The 20,484-nt window shown below is 38.1% G+C and overlaps 1 protein-coding gene across 3 annotated transcripts in view; it reads left to right on the top strand.

Annotated features, from left to right (window-relative positions):
• The window catches only part of TTC7B (tetratricopeptide repeat domain 7B), a 146,558-nt gene that overhangs the window by 51,624 nt on the left and 74,450 nt on the right, over window positions 1-20,484 (top strand). For all 3 annotated transcript variants that reach the window (XM_082057803.1, XM_082057804.1, XM_082057805.1), the window contains 5 exons: window positions 1,086-1,164; window positions 2,505-2,677; window positions 7,909-7,972; window positions 14,155-14,292; window positions 19,662-19,745. In XM_082057803.1, coding sequence (XP_081913929.1) covers window positions 1,086-1,164; window positions 2,505-2,677; window positions 7,909-7,972; window positions 14,155-14,292; window positions 19,662-19,745 — 538 coding nt within the window. The remainder of the gene's footprint in view (window positions 1-1,085; window positions 1,165-2,504; window positions 2,678-7,908; window positions 7,973-14,154; window positions 14,293-19,661; window positions 19,746-20,484) is intronic.

The following is a 20,484-nucleotide window of genomic DNA, read 5'->3' on the forward strand; positions in this document are numbered from 1 at the left end:
TGCAACTTGCTCATAGAATCACATCTTGAGATAATCTAACTGTATGACTTAACAGCAGTGCTTTAACACAAAACACACTTTTGATCAAATAATTTTGCTTTGCAGCTGACTCCACATAGTGAAATGAGTGTCCTACGTTATGTGTTGAGGTTGCAGAATTCAGCTGTTGAGCTCAGCAAAAAGCCACCCCAGTCCTTCACCAGTTCAAAGACAGACTGTAAACCAGATAGCTGAGGTAACTGATACAGTGATGAGGAAAAAAGATAAAGCTATAAGACCATTCAAAATAATCTATTGTTTGAGAAGAAAGTTCAGATCTGCTGAAATTGTTAGTATTAATGATGCCATCTCTCTGAGGGCCTTGAATCTCTTTGCAAAAGCTATTTAGGCAGGAGAAGTGGAAGAAGCATAGACAAGGACAGTCTGGTTGCAGAAGCCACACCAAAAACCAAATGGAGTTAGGAACAGAACACTGATCTCTCAGTCCTCTTCTGGCCACACAGGGGCCTTGCTGTGTTTGTGCTCTTTCCTCTCTGAAAAGGAGTTTAAAATCTTACATCACTTTTACTGAGGATTCCAAGATTTACTCTTTTTTTTTTTTTAATTTCCCTATTTTAAGTTAAGAGGCAGCTAAAATGGGATGGCTGTTTGTTTGGGTGTTGTTTGTGGTACACTTTTTTGTTTTGGTTCCCCCCCTCCACCCGCAAGTTTATATGTTCAAGTCTAATGTAACTGAATGTTAAAACCATAGTAGTAGCAAGACCAGCTTCAGTTTTATTTTTATTTTTTCCTTTTTTGGAGTGGTCACTTCTTATACTTTCCCTTGCTTTCTCTTCAGTTATCTATTGATCATGAAAACTTTTTTTTTTTTCAATAAACTGGCAGGGAATATTGTTGCAGTAATCAGTGGTGGGGTTCCCAGATGGTTGTGTGGATGTATATATATCTATATTGGTCTTACAGGAAGGTCAGGGTCATATGTGGAACAAAAAATGATAGCATGGATTTTAACAACTTTATCAAGTAATATTAAGGTGTTACTATATCCAAGTTGGAATACTGTCAAATTCTATGTTTATATACAGGAACTTGACAAGAGGAGTTGGTAGATTTAGAGAGTTACTAAGAGCTGTCGAAACAAGAACTACCCAAAATCTGCGAATGGTAAGTTACAGTAAACCACATTCCTATTGCAGCATCTGAATTTCAGTAGTCAGGTAAAGCATAAATGTAGTGGATGAATTTGAGACAAATAATCAGATGCACAGCATCTTCCTACTACCCTGGTACTAATCTCTGAGTTTTCATCATTGCCATCTATCGTGCAGTTTGTATGCATGTAAACATTAAAGAGGAGACTAACCTGGTAGTTATGGATTACAGGATGGCTTCAAAGATTTAAATTAATATTCTTTACCTTAACAATGTTTATGTAAGTATTTCTACACTCAAATATATGATGCCAAGAATAGCTTGTCAAAGTAAACTTTTTCGTGCTGATTTACAACCTCATTTCACTCTTGCTGAGTCTTACCGACTGCAGCAAACACCAGCACCGTCAAGACAAGTTGTCAGAAGCCCTAGTCAGTTGGGGTTTAGACTGTAACTGTCTGGGGTGGGTTGACCTTGGTTGGCTGCCACATGCCCACCCAGCTGCTCTCTCACTCCCCTTCCTTAACATGATAGGGAGAAAATAAGATAGGAAAGCTTGTGGGTCAAGGTGAAGATAGGGAGTTTGCTTAGTGGCCGCTGTCATGGGCAAAACAGACTGGACTTGGGAGAAATGTCAGTTAAAAGAGTGGGATGATGAGAAACAAAGAGAAACTGAAACACCTGCCCCCCACCCCTTTTCCCCAGGTTCAACTTCAGTCCCTCATTCCTGATTCTTCCACCTGTTCTCCCTGCCCTCCCACTCCCTGAGCCGTGCATGATGGGTGGAGGGTTGTGGTGAGTCTGTCACAGCTCCTCTCTGCTGCTCCTCCCTCCTCACTCTTTCCCTGCTCCAGTGTGAGGTCCCTCCCATGGGCTGCATTTCCTTCAGAGAATATCAACCAGCTGCACTGTGGTCCTCTTGGCAGGCTGCAGCGTAGACATCTTCCACTGACATCCTCCCCGGGGACTGCAGGGAAATACCTGCTCCACTGTGGTCTCTCCCATGGAAATATTTGCTCCAGGGCTGGAGAAGCAGTAGAGGTTATTGAGCACAAAATATCTGAAATTATACCTTAATGTACTCCACTCTTAGCAGCAATAGTTCTTGTTGTTACTTCAGAAGTGTCAGGATTTAACTGATAAAATCAAAAACTTGTTTGTTATTGCCATTTTGTTTCTTTGTGTTTAGAGAATTGAACTGGGCACTTGTACTTTTCAAACAGCAGTATGCCTGTTTAAAATAACAGGCAGTATATTCTCCATGACTAGTCTTCATTAGAACTAATCCAACCATTTTCAAAGAGTTTGTATTCCGTGTTTTTAAGGAAAGTATTTATCTTTCACTTCTACAGACGATAGCAAGACAACTGGCTGAAATTTTGTTACGAGGAATGTGTGAACAGAGTTATTGGAATCCACTGGAAGATCCTCCTCACCAATCACCCCTAGATGATCCACTTCGAAAAGGTTCAAATACTAAGAATTACGCGCTCAGTAGAAGACCGCGGGTATACACTGGAGAAAAGTATGACTGAGTTTATACTCCTCTTTTTTCTATAATTGCAGTTGTTCCCCAGTGCACTGGGTATTTTGGTTTATATTGTTGAAAACGTAGAAGGAATTTGGCAATGTGAACAGGAATGTTTCCCATGCTGTGTGTATATTTGTATTCCCTGAAGAGAACTGGGGAAGCAACGTACTTCTCTAAGCAGAAGCTTGCACTGCATTCATAAGACCTTTTGTTCTCTGTTCTCAAAATATTTTTTTCTTGTTCTATATTGGAGTATATGGTGGAGTCAATATCCCATATTGTACCTGAGATATAAATGAAAACATGAAGTGCAGGTGGCAAAACTGAGACTGCGCATTTTAAAAGCTGTGTGCGGTTTCTAGACCTCTATTCTGGTTTATCATAGAAAGGAAAGATTTAGCTATATCGAGATTCAAATTCATCCCTGAAACATTATAAAAACAAAACCAAACCAACCAAAACAAACCAACCAAACAAAAAACATAGTTAGTAATTTATCTAGCAGTTTCAGAGTTTGTTTGTTTGTTTGTTTTTTCCCAATCTTCTTAAGTTAATTTTGGCATTTCTTTATGATGCCGTCTTTTTGCTGAATTTTATTCTTTCACCCATTCAAATAGGTGGTATGCTATGGATAATTTTTGTGCAGCATATCCCATGGTTAATTCTGGTGTAGCTTTGGTGCATGTCTTTCCCTTGAAAAGGTATGAGGTTTTTCCCAACCCAATCACCATAAGTATTAGTGTTGAATGTGGACAGCCATTTCCTTGAATTTTAACTTTTAAGAAAAAGTTAATAGTTTGTTGTTTGTTTCTATTTGATCAAATGAAAAATGGTTTCTAAGGTAAAGTTTTCTATAGACACACTCTGACAGTGCCGAAAATATTTATTGACAAAATGTTGCACTCTTTTACAGCCTTGGGTGTAGCTTACTGCCTGAATGGAACATGCTTGTGTCAAAGGATACTGATGAAATCTTAACCATTTGGCACTTTGAAAATTTATTTTTTATTGCATTGATGGTCTGATGAAACTTTGTGTGCTTCTTTTGCATAGTCTGCAACCTTTGTGCTGCTCTACTTGTACTCTATATGCAAGTCCTTGTGGGATCTAGTGTTTTGTGGATATATATATATATATATTTTTTTTTTTTTTAATATAGTCAGCAACTGTTTCTTGCTTGTTTTGATACATGCTGGAAAGCACTGTCAGCCACAGAACCAAGAAATAAATTGTTGCAGTGGAGATAATGACCTAGCCAAGAATGTGAGCTGCCATAGTAGGACAGTGCTAAATAATGCAGATGGAGAAGATTGAAATTCCATTTAATCTTAGGAAAAAAAAATTACAGAAGAGATTGTGGAGTCTGGAGAGCATCACTGGAGATATGAAAAATCCAACTGGACATGGTCCTGAGCAACCTGCTGGTAGACCCTGCTCTGAGGGGAGGCACTGTGCCCAGACACCCTTTCCAACCTCGGCTGTTCTGTGATTCTGTGAAAGTGGTGTGATTTGGCAATCTCTTTTGAGGAGGCTGTTGTCTGTTCCATATGAAATTTTGACCCTTTTTCTCCAAGGAGCTGAACATTCAGTTTGCCAGAACAGCTACTGTGTTTCTCTGCAAGTACATAATTAACAAACTGTATGTACAGGTAGACTTTTTGGTAAAAAGAAAATAACTGGTTTGTGTATAGACCTTGATCAATGCACTTTTTGGGCATTTATTGCCCAAATGTGAGGAAAAGTCTTCTATGCAAAGTTGCACATTTTCTCATTTCTCACTTGGTTTCATACAGCAAATCCTAAAGAACAGCCTCTTCCTATCTTACAGTATATATGCCTTACTAGTTAATATGAAAGCTTTTTTCCATAATGTGACCTTGTTATGTGCAAAAGAGTCTGCTTCTATGGTAGATTGCGTGTAGAAGTTGTCCTACCCTAAATTCTGAAGAGATGTTTTTAGTGTGCACAGTACCTTTATATTGTAACCTAACATCCTGTTGTACTGCAGGCATTTAAGTTGTTAAGCTGCATTTGTTGCAGATTTCCATTAATGAATACTTTATACAGCAGCAAGCCTACATAATTGTGGTGTTATTATTACTTGCAAATGGAATGGCCTTTATCTTCAAAGATTTCTAGCTATTTTCCTTCTCTATCCAGAATACTTACAACAGTTTTTTTGACTCAGTCTTTCAGATATCTGTTCTTCATTCTCAACTCATCCATTGGCAGAAATGTGTCTCCTGGCAAAACTGGGGCTTTGTTCAGTGTAATTTTCTTGTTCTTGGGACATGCAAGTGAGGAGTTCCACAATTTCAACAGAGCATGTAATTAAGTCCTTTTCTTTAGTCACATCAGAGTGATTAATACCAGAACAGATAAAACGTGTCTAGCCAAGTACCTTATCTCCAGCAGTGGTTGAAAGCAAGTCCGTAAGACAGTGAATAGCAGGAGAGACATATAGGAAATTTCTTCCTGGGTATTCATCTGAGCACCAGCTCTGTTTGGGTCTGGGGTGTACTGTTGGTTCGTTTTGTTGTTGTTTTTTCAATATGCTGCCTTATACAGCAAGTAAGTGTACTGTGTTCTTCTGAAGATGGTGAATGTGATCTGGCTAGTACCATGTATGATTGTGTAGATCTCTGTGTTGCTGCCTCTGCAGTTTTCCTTATCCTCAGTTGAAGGAGTGTTAAACTATTTGCTTTGCCTTTGGTTGGTAGCTGTTTCATGCTTCCAGTTCCCTCTTTTGCTCTGCCCCCGTTACCTTGGAATTACTTTACTCCTATGCCTGCATCTGTTAGGAGACATAGGAAATTCAGTTCAGTCAACTAAACTGAACTTTTTGCATACACAATTCAAAGGAAATTCCCAGTAATTTCTGCATGAAAAGGATCTCCTTTTTGAGACAATCATCAACTTATTTACAAAAATATTTTCAGAGTTGTAGGAGAAAAAAACTGTTGCTTTCATTTTGATAAGTGACTTTTTAGTAGTTCTTTTTGGGGGAACTTGTCTTTTTTTCTCCAAGAAAGTAATTTCTACAGCAAATATTTCCAGTTGTTGTTTTGCTTTCTGGGAACCATTGCCAGTTGTTCAGGCTAAATCTACTTCCAGATTGCTAAATTCTGTATTGCAGACTGGGTAGGTAAATGGGGAGTTCTCTGGTGCTTCCTCTTCACTCCTCATTCCCCGTTCTGGCTGGTTCTTATGCATGAGTAACCGTATTTTGAAATTTCTTTGTTAAGTAAAAATAAAAATGTCTTCTAAGATGTAGAATACTCTTCAAAGTCTTGTGAGCAATGTGCATTGATTGAAAAACAAAAATCCAGCAACAAACCACTGCCCTGGGGTCTCAGCTGCTGTATATTACCGCAGTACATTCGCAATGTTGCTTTCAAACCACCTGGAGTTCAGATGTGTTTTAATTTCCATCACCTTTCTGGCATTTAATTACTGCTTCAATTTCTAGTGCATTAAAAAAAACCCCAAAAATATTTTCATCTCAAACGAGTTGTTACGGTTTAAGGCAAGGCGGCAATAAACTGTGGCAGACGCTCTCTGTTATCCCTTCACTTCCCGCCACCCTTTTCCTTTAGATTGGAAAGATGATAAGAAAGATAAGGGGAAAGGAAGAGAGACTTAGACTTCAAGTTGGAAAGTTTTAAAGGGGTTTTATTAATGCTACTAATAAATACAGAATATATACAAAATATACAAAACCAATCTCAAGTGGTCGATGTGGAACTGGCGTCACTCCAGAAGCAGTGGAGCTGGCGGCTCCAGCAGGTGCAGGTCAGGCCCTCGGAAGTCATGGGCGGGACCGCACAGCAAACTGGAACCTGGTTGCAGGGATGCAGGGCCTGAGGCCTGTAGATCACGGGCAGACAGACAGGGTCCTCTCTAGATGCTGGCCATGGTTGAAGAGAGAGTGACCCTCGTGATCACCCTCTTATATAGGGGTATGATGATTATGGGATGGAATACTTCTGTTGATCCTCAGTTGGTCAGTTCTGGTCACCTGTTCCATCCACTCCTCCTCAAGCACGCCCCTCTCACAATGGAACGTGGGAAAACTTATCAGTCTTTCCTGGCTACCATAGTAATAAATCTAAACACGAGCTTCTTCAGCATTCTGTTGGTCTCTTATCAGCACCGAGTACAGCATCCTAGGAAAAATATGCAGGCTAAAACTCAGAAAAGTACAGCCACCTAGAAGAACTTAGCTGAAAAAAAAATCACTAAAAGAGAACCGGTCTTGTTTTTAACAAAATCAGGACACAAGTTTAGTTTCCCATCTGTAATTTATTGTAGTTCAAGCACCCTTGACACTATAGGAATTGCTTATTAACAACAAAAAATTACTTTCTACATTTAAACAGTTGATTGTGGAACTGTTGGTCTACAAACAGAAAATACAGTACTTGTGCTAATTCAGAAACAGTTTAGAGAAAGAAATCTTTAGAGTAAGAACACAGTCACTATGTGTGTGTGTGAGAGCATGATTGAATTTCTACCAGTCATGTAGTCAATGCAGATTACTGTTGTCTGTCCACCAGTATAGAAAAGCATTCAGAAAGCTTCCAGTGTTCAGAGAAAGAAGTTTGCAAACTAGTCCTATGCAAAGTCCTAATCATAAGGAAGTGTACTTAATTAAAACCAAAAATTGTAAGTGCTTGGAAGTAACAGTGGTTATGGTAAGCAGGCAGAGATTGCCATGGCTCTATTTAAAAATATTCACAGCTATTGAATGCATCAGGAAAACAAATCTGAAGCATATCTGCTGAAAGACTAATAGAAGTATTCATCCATATATTGCCTAAAATACAAAAGTTATCTTGTTCTTGTGAGAGGGTTTCTTGTTGCTGACCTTTGAATCAGTGATTTAGATTCAGCTCAGACAGATTATGTGCCAGAGGCTGAGTTAAACTACGGGTACAGTTTTTACAGTTGTCAAATTATGTGCAATTTTGGGATATTCGAATGGTTTAACTCTTGACAGCTGTGGTGGTTTTGTTCTCTTATTGTGTTTGCCCAGATTTTCTGAAACGCAAATTTAGAGCATTGCAGAGAAATGCGTTTTAATCAACCATTTGTTGTGTGCAAGTTACTCTGTGTTCTCTTTCCTGGATATTTTCCAGCTTTTACAATACTCTTACTATATTTGTATAAGCTACTCCTAAAAGTAATGTGTTCTGCTTAAATAACTAAATTCTTGTTTTGAACAGCATCTTTTGTCCTCAAGAAAATACAGAAGAAGCCTTACTGTTGCTGCTTATTAGTGAATCTATGGTAGGTAAAATACAGTGACTGTCTGTGTGCTGTGTGTGTGTTTTCCTCTTTTTTTTTAATAGAATTTTTTTATCATGCCTTACTTTGACTTGTGTTTTATTGTCTGTTAGGAAAGTAGGCAGTTACTTCTGAAACTCAAACTTCTGTTCCTCTGAGCCAGCAAGACGAGGTTTGAAAGTGTTGTCTGTTAGGAAAGTAGGCAGTTACTTCTGAAACTCAAACTTCTGTTCCTCTGAGCCAGCAAGACGAGGTCTGAAAGTGTTATGAATAGGAGTTTTTCTCCTTTAGAGTGACTTGAGCCTAGCCTCTTTCTAACTAGGCAGGTGCACACAAAGCCTGGTCTTTCATTTGGAGTAATTTATCAGTTGGTTGCCATTCAGAGCGACTCAAAATGTAAGTTATTTTTGTTGTAAAAAACATATCAAAGACTACTAGGTGAGCCAAAAAATACTTTTCCATCGTGCATTAAACCTCAGATGTCACTCAAATTTGTAAATGACTTTTTGTGATACTGGCATTCAGTCTTTGCTACTGGATTATTGTTTCTGGTTTTGGGTTTTTTTTGTGTGTTTGTTTTTTTATTTATTTTTTTAATGCCCTAATTTCCTCAATAGGTGATTATTTTCAATGGCTTGTGTCTGCCTTTTATCAACCGTTCATATTTTCCTCTAGTATGACTTTGCTAGTCATCTATCAACTGCCACGTACTGACACTTTCATACCAGGTCAGTTATGTGCTCAAATGGCAGAAATGAAAATCTGAAACTGGAATTTTTGCCATTTTTCTAATTGGAGGGAACCTCTAGAATTTTGGGCATCATACGTGAGTCGGTCTCACTGCACATCAATGAGACTTAGCCTTTTAAGTTCTATAGGTGATTCAAATGCTTTCATGCTCTGGCATAATTTCTCTTTTGGAACAGTTAAATAGGATCAGAACACTTTAGTGAATGCTATTCTATTTGAACTATTTTAAAGTGGTGAACACTTACACTGTAGTGCAGACTACTTTCCTCATTTCTAGTCATCTGCCTTGCAATCTTCATGAAAGAATCTGCCACCAGAAAACTAGACTGAGCGAACATTTCCATATGTCATGTGCTGGTTTTGCTGCAGCATGTACTCACCACTGAAAGGGCTGCCTGTGCCTCTGTAAGGTGCCTGTGCGGCTTGTGGCAATGTACAGAATTCTGATGTGAACTGTGATCATGGTGTGAAGTGGGAGCAGTCCCAATTTTGCAGCATCTGCCTACTGATCACTGTATTTGCATGTGTGCTTCCTTGCATATCAGCATTAGCATTAAGAAGCCAAAAAACAAAGTATTGCCCTGTTCAGTCTCCTTTCAGGTTACTTACAGCTTTTCCTTTGTGAATTAGATCTGCCCAATTACATTAAATGCTCATCACTATAGAGCATATACCTTTAGCAAACTTCCAAAATTTTTTTTGTTTACAAGTAATTTTTGCAGGTTATCTGAGGCAAAAGAGTTTGTTTCAAGGGAGTGTAAAATCTTTCACATGATTGACTTACTTTGGCTAAGCCATTTGTTCAAATTAGTTTTGGAGGGGGAAAAGGGGAAAACCAAGCATAAAAATATTCATCACTTCAACTTATATTTCTGAGAGTTGAGAGCTCTTACTTCAGCTTAGTGCATATTAACTTTCTAGCTATAGTAGTTATGAAGTAGTATGTGATTTATGATTTTGAAATCAGCGTTTGTGAAAGAAATAGGAGCAGTTGCGGAAGATTAAGTAATCATCAGTGTTTTGAGATGGTATTGTGTTATTAAAGTAGTGTGATCCCTTCCTTGTATTGTCTGTGAATTAGTAAAAACACAGATAAGGTGTCAAGACTTGTGTCCTTCAAGAATTTATTCAAGTAAATATTAGAAAACAAAATTAGGATCTGACACATAAGTAACATTTTGTGTAAGTAAAAGTAAAGAAATTGCTCTGTATATACAATCCCTAAGTCATACTGCTAGTTTCAGGGAAGTGGTGCACTCTAACATCATTATCACTTCTAATTTGAATTATGTCTAGTGCACCATCTAGCCAGAAAATAGAATCTTGCTAGTGGATTACGAATGCTACATTTGTGTTACCTTGAGTCCCTTTGTGGTCAATGGGGCTGAGTCTAGTTGAAGGCCTGTATCTAGTGAAGTCCCTCAAGGGTTGGTTGGTATTGGGACCAGTACTATTCAATATATTCATCAGTGACTTGGATGAGAGAATAAAGTGCACTGTCAGCAAGTTTGCTGATGACACCAAGCTGGGAGGAGTGGCTGACACACCAGAAGGCTGTGCTGCCATCCAGAGACCTGGACAGGCTGGAGAGTTGGGCGGGGAAAAATTTAATGAAATACAACAAGGGAAAGTGTAGAGTCTTGCATCTGGGCAGGAACAACCCCAGGTTCCAGTATAAGTTGGTGAATGACCTATTAGAGAGCAGCGTAGGGGAAAGGGACCTGGGGGTCCTGGTAGACAGCAGGATGAGCACGAGCCAGCACTGTGCCCTTCTGGCCAGGAAGGCCAATGGCATCCTGGGGTGTATTAGAAGGGGGGTGGTTAGTAGGCTGAGAGAGGTTCTCCTTCCCCTCTACTCTGCCCTGGTGAGACCACATCTGGAATATTGTGTCCAGTTCTGGGCCCCTCAGTTCAAGAAGGACAGGGAAGTCCAGCACAGGGCTATGAAGATGATGAAGGGAGTGGAGCATCTCCCTTATGAGGAAAGGCTGAGGGAGCTGGGTCTCTTTAGCTTGGAGGAGACTGAGGGGCGACGTTATTAATGTTTATGAATATGTAAAGGGTGAGTGTCACGAGGATGGAGCCAGGCTCTTCTCAGTAACAACCAATGATAGGACATAGGGCAATGGGTGCAAACTGGAACACAGGAGGTTCCATTTAAATTTGAGAAGAAACTTCTTCTCAGTGAGGGTGACAGAGCACTGGAACAGGCTGCCCAGGGGGGTTGTGGAGTCTCCTACTCTGGAGACATTCAAAACCCGCCTGGACACATTCCTCTGTAACCTTTTCTAGGTGTTCCTGCTCTGGCAGGGGGATTGGACTGGATGATCTTTCGAGGTCCCTTCCAATCCCTAACCTTCTGTGATTCTGTGATTCCCCTGATTTCTGAATTCAGAAAGAATGCTTCGAGTAAGATTTAAATTCTAATATTTATGAAAGAAATGCTCTGGGACATATAGTTCCGTGATTTTTCAAGTGTTTTAATTCCCTTACAGGTACATTTCAGAGTGCAAATCGTCTGTTTTAGCCACATGACTGCTGCTACAGTGTATTGTTGTGCATAGTGAGGAAATTTAGCTGCAACTCTGCCATCACTCTTACTGTAGGATGTCCTTGTATTCCAGCTGCTACACTTGCGAAGTATAGAGCAGCCTTTCCTTATCTAGACAGGAATGAGCAGGAAGGTGGGATCTGAGGGACTGACACCTTCACATTACAATGCATGTACTGCTGCGTGTCAGCTGAGCTGTAGTAACAGAATCACAGAATGCCTGAGGTTGGAAGAGCCCCCCCATGTTGTCCAGCTCTTCTGCTCAAGCAGAGCCACCTGGAGTAGGCTTCATCTGTGCCCAGATGCCTTTTGAATATCTCCAAGGAGGGAGACTCTACAACCTCCCCACGTGTGCCAGTGCTCAGTCACCCTCACAGTACAAAAAGTGTTTCCCGATGTTCGAAAGGAACCAGAGGTGCCAATTACCTCTGATTCTGTTACTGGGCAACACTGAAAAGAGCCTGGCTTCCTCTTCTTTATACCCTCTGAAAGGAGGTATTTGTACATATTGATAAGGTTCCCTCCTGAATGCTCCCTTCTCCAGGCTAAACAGTCCCAGCACTCTCAGCTTTTCCTCATAGGAGAGATACTCCAGTCCCTTATTCATCCCAGTGGTCATTTGTTAGACTGTCTCCAGTAGTTCCACATCTCTTTTTTTCTGGGGAGGCCAGAACTGGAGCCAGTACTGCAGGTGTGGCCTCCCCAGTGCTGAACAGAGGGGCAGGATCACTGTGACCTGCTGGCAACACTCCTGCTCATGCAGCCCAGGATACCACTTGCCTTCTTTGCTGCAAGGGCACGCTGTTGGTTCCTGTTCAACTTGGTGTCTGCCAGGATGCTCAGGTCCTTTTCTGCCAAGCTGTTTTCCAGCTGGGTGGCCTGGGGGTTATTCCTTTTCAAGTGCAGGACTTTGCACTTCCAAGTTTTTGTTGAATCCTTTGAGGAGATTTCTGTCAGCTTATTCTCCCAGCAGCCCTTTGCATATCAATTCCTCCTCCTAGTTCCTGTGCCATCAGCAAGCTTGCTGAGGGTGCACTCTGTCCCATCATCCAGATCAGTAATGAAGATTTTGAACAGGATCAAGCTCAGTATCAGTCTCTGGGGTATGCTGCTAGTTACTGGACTCCAACTAGACTTTGTTGCACTGGTCACCACCTCCTGGGCTCAGCCTTGTGTGTTATTCTCAGCCAATGGTAAATGGCTGAGCATATCCTGTCTTTTTGGTGGGTGAAAAAGGTTACACGGCTTGCATTTGCTTCAGGCTTAAAGTCTATAGGGTAGATGTGGCCAGCTGACACATTGCAGCTTAACTAATTGTCACTTTATTTCATCTGAGATCGTGGCAGTTCTGAAACAGTGAGCACTTCAGTTTATATGTACTTTCTGTTTTATAATTACACAGAAAATGATTGTTCAAATATCTTGAATACTTACAAGGTATCCTCTCCTATAATAGTGCTTTGTTGTTGTCAACCATTTTTTCACAAGAAGTGCTAGTTCATAACTTGTTCTGTACTTGCAAGGAATTTAGTCAAACAATGATTAAATGTGAAGTTGAAAAGGAAGAAGTTCTTGAAGCTAAATATTTATGCAGTGTAGAAAGGAAAAGCCAAAGACTTCTTGATCAAAAGAAAGCAAAATATCTGTTTTGGGGTGTGTGTGGGGGGGGTGTTTTCAAACCCAGTTGTGGATTATTCATTTGATAAATCCTGAAATGTCTGAACATATTACACTCCATGTATCCCTCTGAAAATGTCATTATTTAATTATTCTGATTTTAAAGATATATTGAGTATGTTCAGAGCTTAAAGTATTATCCTGTTAAAGCAGAGAAAACATTTATTAGCTCTTAATGTGTGTCATTCTTCCCCTCAGAAAAACAGGAAATAAGCCGTCCATTAAAATTTAGTGTATTTAAGTAAATGTATTAAGGGGGCCATGCCCTGTGTAATTAAAAAAAAAAGGGGTGAGAGGGAGAGGAAGAGAGGAAGGGCCTTTAACTTCTGATTTCAGACTGCCAGATATACTAGCATTTGTGCCAATGGGAATATTAAACATGAAGAAATCTATAAATATGTAAGATATCAAGATAAAGTATCTTCAGACACTTGATGCTATAGTGGTAGTGGTACTGGGTAGGTGAATATAGGTAGTCTTAGGTACTGGGAGACCTGAATTTTATCCTTTGCTCTTTAACAGGATTTCTCTGTGAACATTGTAAATTCATTTAATCCAGTTGTAGCTCAACTTCCTTTCTGCTTGAAAGGAACCACTTAATTAAGGACTTAGGTTTGTAATGTGCCTTTCACAAAACAGGAATGCGAGTACAAAGCCTTACTACAAACATGGCCTGATTCTAAACCTGTGCTCAGAACCAGGGGCAGTTTTTGCTTCTCACTGGTTACTCCTGAAGGTGATGGTGTGATTATCCTGGGCAGGTTACCGCTCACAAGTGAGAGGATAGCATCAGAATGTTATGAATAGAAATCGGTTTCCTTATTTTACAAAAGATGGAATAGAAGATTTGAAGATCCTTCTTAATATGTTTTACTTGCATACAAAAATAAATTTTAAAAGATGAATATACATTATATTACCCTTATTTGTTTTCTGAGAACTCTTCAATGATTTTAAATACTTTACCTAGCTGATGTAATTAGAATAAAATAATTAAAACCAGATCCACATAGAAACATAAATCTTCCCATTATTGTAAAAAGTTGGTGATTCTTGCTCTCTATAAATTAGTAGCAGTTACTGTCTCTCTGTAGCACGTCTGTCACATGCTGACTGTCAGTCTGAATAGAACAGTAGTTACTTGAGTGAAAATGTAGGTTGGGTGACTTTTGCTGATTTTGTTTCTTTTTTTCCTGGTATGTTTCAGGCCAACCGTGATGCTGTACTGAGCAGAATACCGGAACACAAAAATGATCGTATCATCAGTTTGCAAAGTGCATCTGTAGTCTATGATTTACTTACTATAGCTTTGGGAAGAAGAGGCCAATATGAAATGCTCTCAGAGGTTTGTTGATAGTAGTGAATATTCAACTGTGTCTCCATTGCTTATTTCTGTTAATCATGTTAGTTGTGGTGGTACTTAAGGGCTAAACAAATATAGGATGCTATTGTTCTGATTACCGTATAAATATAGTAGGCGCTTTCCACTCCAAAAACTTTCTTGTCTGAATTTATACGAGTGACTTGAGGTGGTCAAACACAGAAATTGTGTGAAAGGTGTGATGAATGTTGAATGGCACAGCAGTTCTCATGGTTTTTAGGTAGAGAGGCACAGATTTTCTTAAAAAGATAGACATTAAATAGAGACAGCAGGAAGGAATGGCAAAAGCTTTTGTGGGTATAAGTGATAGATATAAATATCTAGAAAAAGGCTTTGTGATGTTTTATTTCAAAAGAAAACTGTCTCTTACACATCAGAAGATTTGGAGTGCTCCAAAGTCCTTGTAGTTTGTAAAATGGCTTTGAAGTTAGTAAAACGGAAATGTATTACTTTTTCAGGTCTGTAGGAAAGTTCGTTCTCTGTCTCAAATGTCTGGTGTTTGATTACACAACTTGTATGTGTTTTATTAGATTGTGACAACTTCTTCAGGAAATTTTCAAGTGTTGTTAACAGCTTTATGCCTGAGAAACAACTACAGCTCTTTGGGCAGAGCATATCTCTCCTGCTCAAAACAGTGCTCACCCAGTAGCATGATACTGTTGCTGACAGTGACTAATATTTGGTATCCAGAAGGAATACTTCAGCATGTGTGGTAGAAAGGCATATCCAGGGATTGATTTACTGAGAAATGGTTTCTCTTTACCATAATAGAGGACTTTTATTAAGATAAAAATGAAAAAAAGCATCCCAGTTCTTCTCTGGTTAATAGCCACGCTTTAATCTGCATCTCCTGCGATATTAAGCTCTGAATTCGATTATTTTTCTTCTTGAAAGTCCTTCAGAGCTGCAAGTTGTCCATGCAAGACAATTTTAATCAGTACAACGAAAAGCCTTCACAAAACTAATGAGAATGAAAGCTCATGCAGGACTGTGACCCTACAACATAATGTAATCAATAATATTTCCATTGACTTGCAACTACAGACACCATCACCTTCATGGAGTTTTAGGTGGTGGCACTGAAGTTGTAATAGATGAGTCCCCATATCTTTTGGTCTAGAACTTTTTAAAGAATAGTCATGAACAGTGTATGGGAATATAGTGGACGATTTGGTGAGAAGATTAGTTAAATGTAAATATGCTCAGTTCAGATTCATTTATTTTGTCTGTGGTGTTGTGGTGGGGTGTTTTTGGTGGTTTTTTTTTGTTTTGGTTTGGGTTTTTTTGTTGTGTGTGGGTTTTGTTGGTTGTTTGGAGGTTGTTGGTTTTTTTGTGTGTGCTTTGTTTGTTGGGGTGTGGTTGTTTGTTTTGGTTTGGTTTTTTACATTAAACCACCAAGTTCCTGGGATTCTTCCACCATCTCCTTTGGGAGACTTTGGGTAGTATTTATGTCACAGTAGACACAGCTTCTTCTATGTGATTTTTCTTGCCTTTCTTAATAGAGTATTTTGTCTTCACCAAGAAAGCTAGAGGTATCTCTATTCTTAGCCTTGTATCTTGAAGTCTAGGACATTACCCTGAAGGGTAGAAGGAAAGTCTGATAGTCCAGTCACCTGGAGAAGAGCTCAGAGTTTGCTTCCCTCGCTGCTTGTGTGGCTGGTTTAGCCCATGGAGCTGACAGACAAGTACCACAGCCTATTCCTTTTCCTGCTGTGTTTTGAGCACAGTTGAATATTCTAACTAATGGAAGATGTTTTACTTGACTTGCATCTTGGATTTCAGTGCCCTTTAGAAGTTGCTTGTGCAGGTGGTAATCATGGTTACAGACAAAAGCAGAACCACAAGTATCTGGAAAGTTAGAGAGTCTCCATGTTTGACCAGCTTCTTTTTTGAAGGTTTTTAGCCACTGCCTTGAGCTTTGACACCTCAAGTCTACCTGAGGCTTGTTTTAAGGTCTTGTATTGTTCTTTTTTAACCTGGGTCTAGCATCTTTGTAGTTATATTCCATCAAAATTGTATGTATATTCTTTCAAAATGTTCTCTTTGAAAAACAGAAAATAATTCTAACATGTTTGATAAATACTTTTCAATAGAGAATAATTTAAATGTATTTATTATATGTCCATGATGTAACTATTCTGAGCATGAAAAAATATCTTATGAAGACCTGATGTAATTAGACTATACTTACTTCAGCATATGGATGCTCTAGATATACAGGTGCAGCAGAAGCTTATCAGGAAAAGATTAGAACATTTCATTTGTTCCAGTTCTTGTCATCCAAAGCACAGTGGAAAACCTAGACTTTAAGAAGCTCTTACAGTTTAGGGAGCAGTTAGAGGGATCTGCCCTCAAATCCTGCAGCCCTTAGTCTGAAACTTTCATAACTTAATATATATTATACTTACATATATATTATATTTTTTCTACAATACTTATATATTGTAATACTAAGTATTACAATAAACACAAATTCAGAAATGTAAAAATGTTATGTTCAGTTATGTAATAGGCGTGTAATTTTTTTGCCAGCTGCATTCTCTGTGAGCAAATTTTGATTGCTTTAATGGAATTGTTATAGCTTCAAGTCAGAATGCACCATTATGCTAACTGTGGACATGGTATTCACCCACCAGTTCCAATATCTTGTTACAATCTTCTGGTTTAGCTCTAGCTGATTACTTACAGAACTAGTTAACTCTGATATAAAAACATTAAATGGCCAAAATCTGTCTCATACTTGTCAAACTACTCTAATACTGAGTCACATTCTTAACTGAAAAGGTCTAATTTCTTTATGCCATGTCTTTATATCAATCTGTATACTATGGGCTTTCAATTTCTTATAGCTTCCTCAACTAGATCAAAGAACTTTCTACTGTCATAATTCTCTCCTACACAAAAGTACTCTGACTGTTGTCAAGATGTTTTTTAGGCTTCATAGGATGTGACATACTGAGCTTATTGGTGCCCTACTAGGAGAGATGTTTCCAGACTAGAAATCTTTCAATCCTCCAAGTTCAAGCATATTCTTTTCAGGAGGAGACTGTAGTGCTAAGCAACAGAATTCAGGAACGCATTTAACATCACCTGTCCATATAGTGACTTGTGATTATTTATTTACAAGGCAATATCAACAGCTGCATTTCTGCCTTTCAGGAGTGTGATTGTACTGAATGTGTTTTCAATTAGTTAAGTCAGTTGCCATTATTCTGAGTGTTATCTTAACCTGCAGTTTTTCAGGGTACCATTGCTTGTTATATATTTCTCATTCATCTCTCGATGGAGCCTGTTGCTCCTGGAAATTCCTTGTTGTTCCTTAGCTCAGAAGAACCCAGTTTATGAGGTGTCCATGCTGTTATGTAAGTCATATGTGCCTATATGCACATATACCTCTTGCCCGGGCACATGCTAACCACCAACTTTGTGATCTTAGGAAGACAAAAAATGACAATTTGTCACATTTCATACTGAATGAATAGAACTTGGAGTCAAGGAAAAAATAACGATAAATAGATCATTAGTATGTTGAAACTCAAGCCTTTTAGAATAATGTACAATTGTGTCCTGTGTCCCTCTAATTACAAAATTATAACAACATAAAGCATCAACTTCTCCAACTTTATTTTCTGCCAGTTAGAATTGGCAGTTAATTTTTAATTAAGTACCTCTGTATAATTAATGCACATGCATACATATCTGAGTATGTAAAAATGGGAGAAGAAGGTATGATTAGGCAGCCTAAAGAGTTATAAACCTATTTTGACTTTAGATATTGACTTTAGATATTAAATTTCCGTGGCTTCTGTAGGTCAGAGCTCTGGAAGAAGTGCTGAAATTATTTAAATCATATGTAAAACACTGGTATCAAAACAGGTAGAGTGTGTTGTATCTGAAAGTGTATTTGAAAAGATAGTCCTGAATTCATTCTCCTTCATTTAGAGGCACTCAGGTTAGCAACATAGTTGTACTAATCGGGAGAGAGAGAGAGAGAGAAAGGGATTAGCAACTTGTGTTTTCTGCCAAATCCATGGAGGGAGGTTGAGGAGTGTGACTGACCTGGGCATCCCTGTGAAGTATCCAGAGTAATAGATGATGTGATATATAACTTACTTGCTTCTTGCTTTGGTCATTTTGCTTCCACTGATAGAAGGTCCAATGGGAAAAGGAATCCCGTGTTGGTTTTCTTAATAGACATTTAATTAACTTACTACACATACAATCTGATGATGAACTTTTAACAACAGTATGGGAAATAATTAGTTTTTTAAAAACTTAATTCCTCTAGAATCATAGAATAAAATTCTATTTAGTAATAGTCTTAATACTAGACATTGCATAGTAGGAAAAATACTAGCATACATTACATATATGTAGAAAAATGCACTTGTCATATTTGTTCTGTTTCATCCTCAGTGCTGTTCTTTGCTTCAGGTTCTGTTAGGGTGTGGGAACGTGCTACACACTTGGCTGTGTTTTATGTAATGTTAAGGCTGAATTTGAATGTGAAAAATAATTAATGATATTATGGTTTAACATATACATTATAGCTATTGGAGCAGAAAGGCTGCTTCATGCTGTTGGACTCTGCAGACTAGAAGGTTAATTGCTAAATCAGTTTAATCCAGAAAATTATTCTACCTTTGACTATCTGGAGCTGGCCTGATTAGTAAAATGACCATAGGAAAATGAAATAATTCTTATTGACAACAGCAGATATGAAACTTTCAAAATTAGCATATAATGCTAATTTAATATATTTAATCTCAGTATAGTAAATTAATTTCCTTTTAGCATTCAGTTGTTAAGTTGTTAAGTTAAAGTTGTTAAGTTGTTAAGTTGTTAAGTTAAAAATCTCAGCAGAATATTGAGTGTGAAGTTAAAATTCATAAAAATAGAAATAATACTGTCAGGTGAACCTTTCCCCTGTGTTTTAAGTGGTACTGATAAGTACTTGTGGTGATATTCCTTGTTAAGTGTTCACAATTTAGGAAGAGGGTGTGCACAATTTTCTTTTTCACTCAAGACATCTCCTGCCTTTTGCAGGTGATACCTTCAGTAAGGTTACATTTATCATTTTTTCTTTCATTCTAAATAGGACAGTACCAGCAGAAGTACTTAAACAAACATAATAAATGAGAAAGCAATTTTCTGTTCAATTCTTTTTTTCCATGTAGAATCTGGCAGCTAGTTTCACTTAACTTATTTGAATGATTAAAATTTTAAACTATGTTTATTTGAGGTATGAGTCTATAAGAAAATCTTTGTACTAGTATATTTTCTTAATAATTGAAGAGCATACCCTTCAATAACAATTTTCCCCCCAAAACTAGTGTTTAGAAAGAGCCATGAAGTTTGCCTTTGAAGAGTTCCATCTCTGGTATCAGTTTGCATTGTCCTTGATGGCAGCAGGAAAAGTAAGTCTTAATTTTTGGAGGTAATTCTTTTATTAATGACTTTTGATAACAATTTTTGCCACTTCCATAATTTTAATCTGTAGTGTTTTTGAAAATAATTCTAATCCTTGAATCAGCTAAATATACTGTCCTCTTGAATTTATTATGTCTAGTGCTGTATAAAGAAGGTTGTTGTTTCAATAGTTTCTAGTTTAGGAAGACTGAAAGGTGATCATAAGAACTATCTTGTCAACAAGCTTAAACTAAGCTAATTAAATATAAGTGGTGAATTACGGCAAATCAGATTATACAGTAACAACCTTGTTTAAGTGCTATATTGATGAACAAATTTTATGATTAGGTACAAATTAGTGCCGTTTCATGATGCTCTTGGTTTTTTTCCTTCTTTGAGAATTTCTCACTATCTTTTTTCTTAATATTGTTTTCTTTAAGACTTCATATTCTGTGCAATTAAATGGAGTTGTATTTTTTAAAAATTCTGTATAACTTGGGAACAGGTGTATCAGATGCAATTTTCAATTTTCAGTTCTTTTTGCTCTTCCTTGTTGTGTTATGGAAAACAGATCACATTCATTATGTAATGTAAATAATACTAATTTTCTAAAAGATCATTCTTAATGGGGGTGGTTTGTTTATCTTCAGTATGGGGGAAAACAATGATTTATATTTTACTTAGAAAATATTTTTAGAAGCACACTGGTTCTGAAGGGGCTTGATTCTTCTTCCCATTGTCTGTTTT

This window comes from Streptopelia decaocto (genome assembly GCF_964273445.1).
Source record: "Streptopelia decaocto genome assembly, chromosome: 7".
Lineage (NCBI taxonomy): Eukaryota > Metazoa > Chordata > Aves > Columbiformes > Columbidae > Streptopelia > Streptopelia decaocto.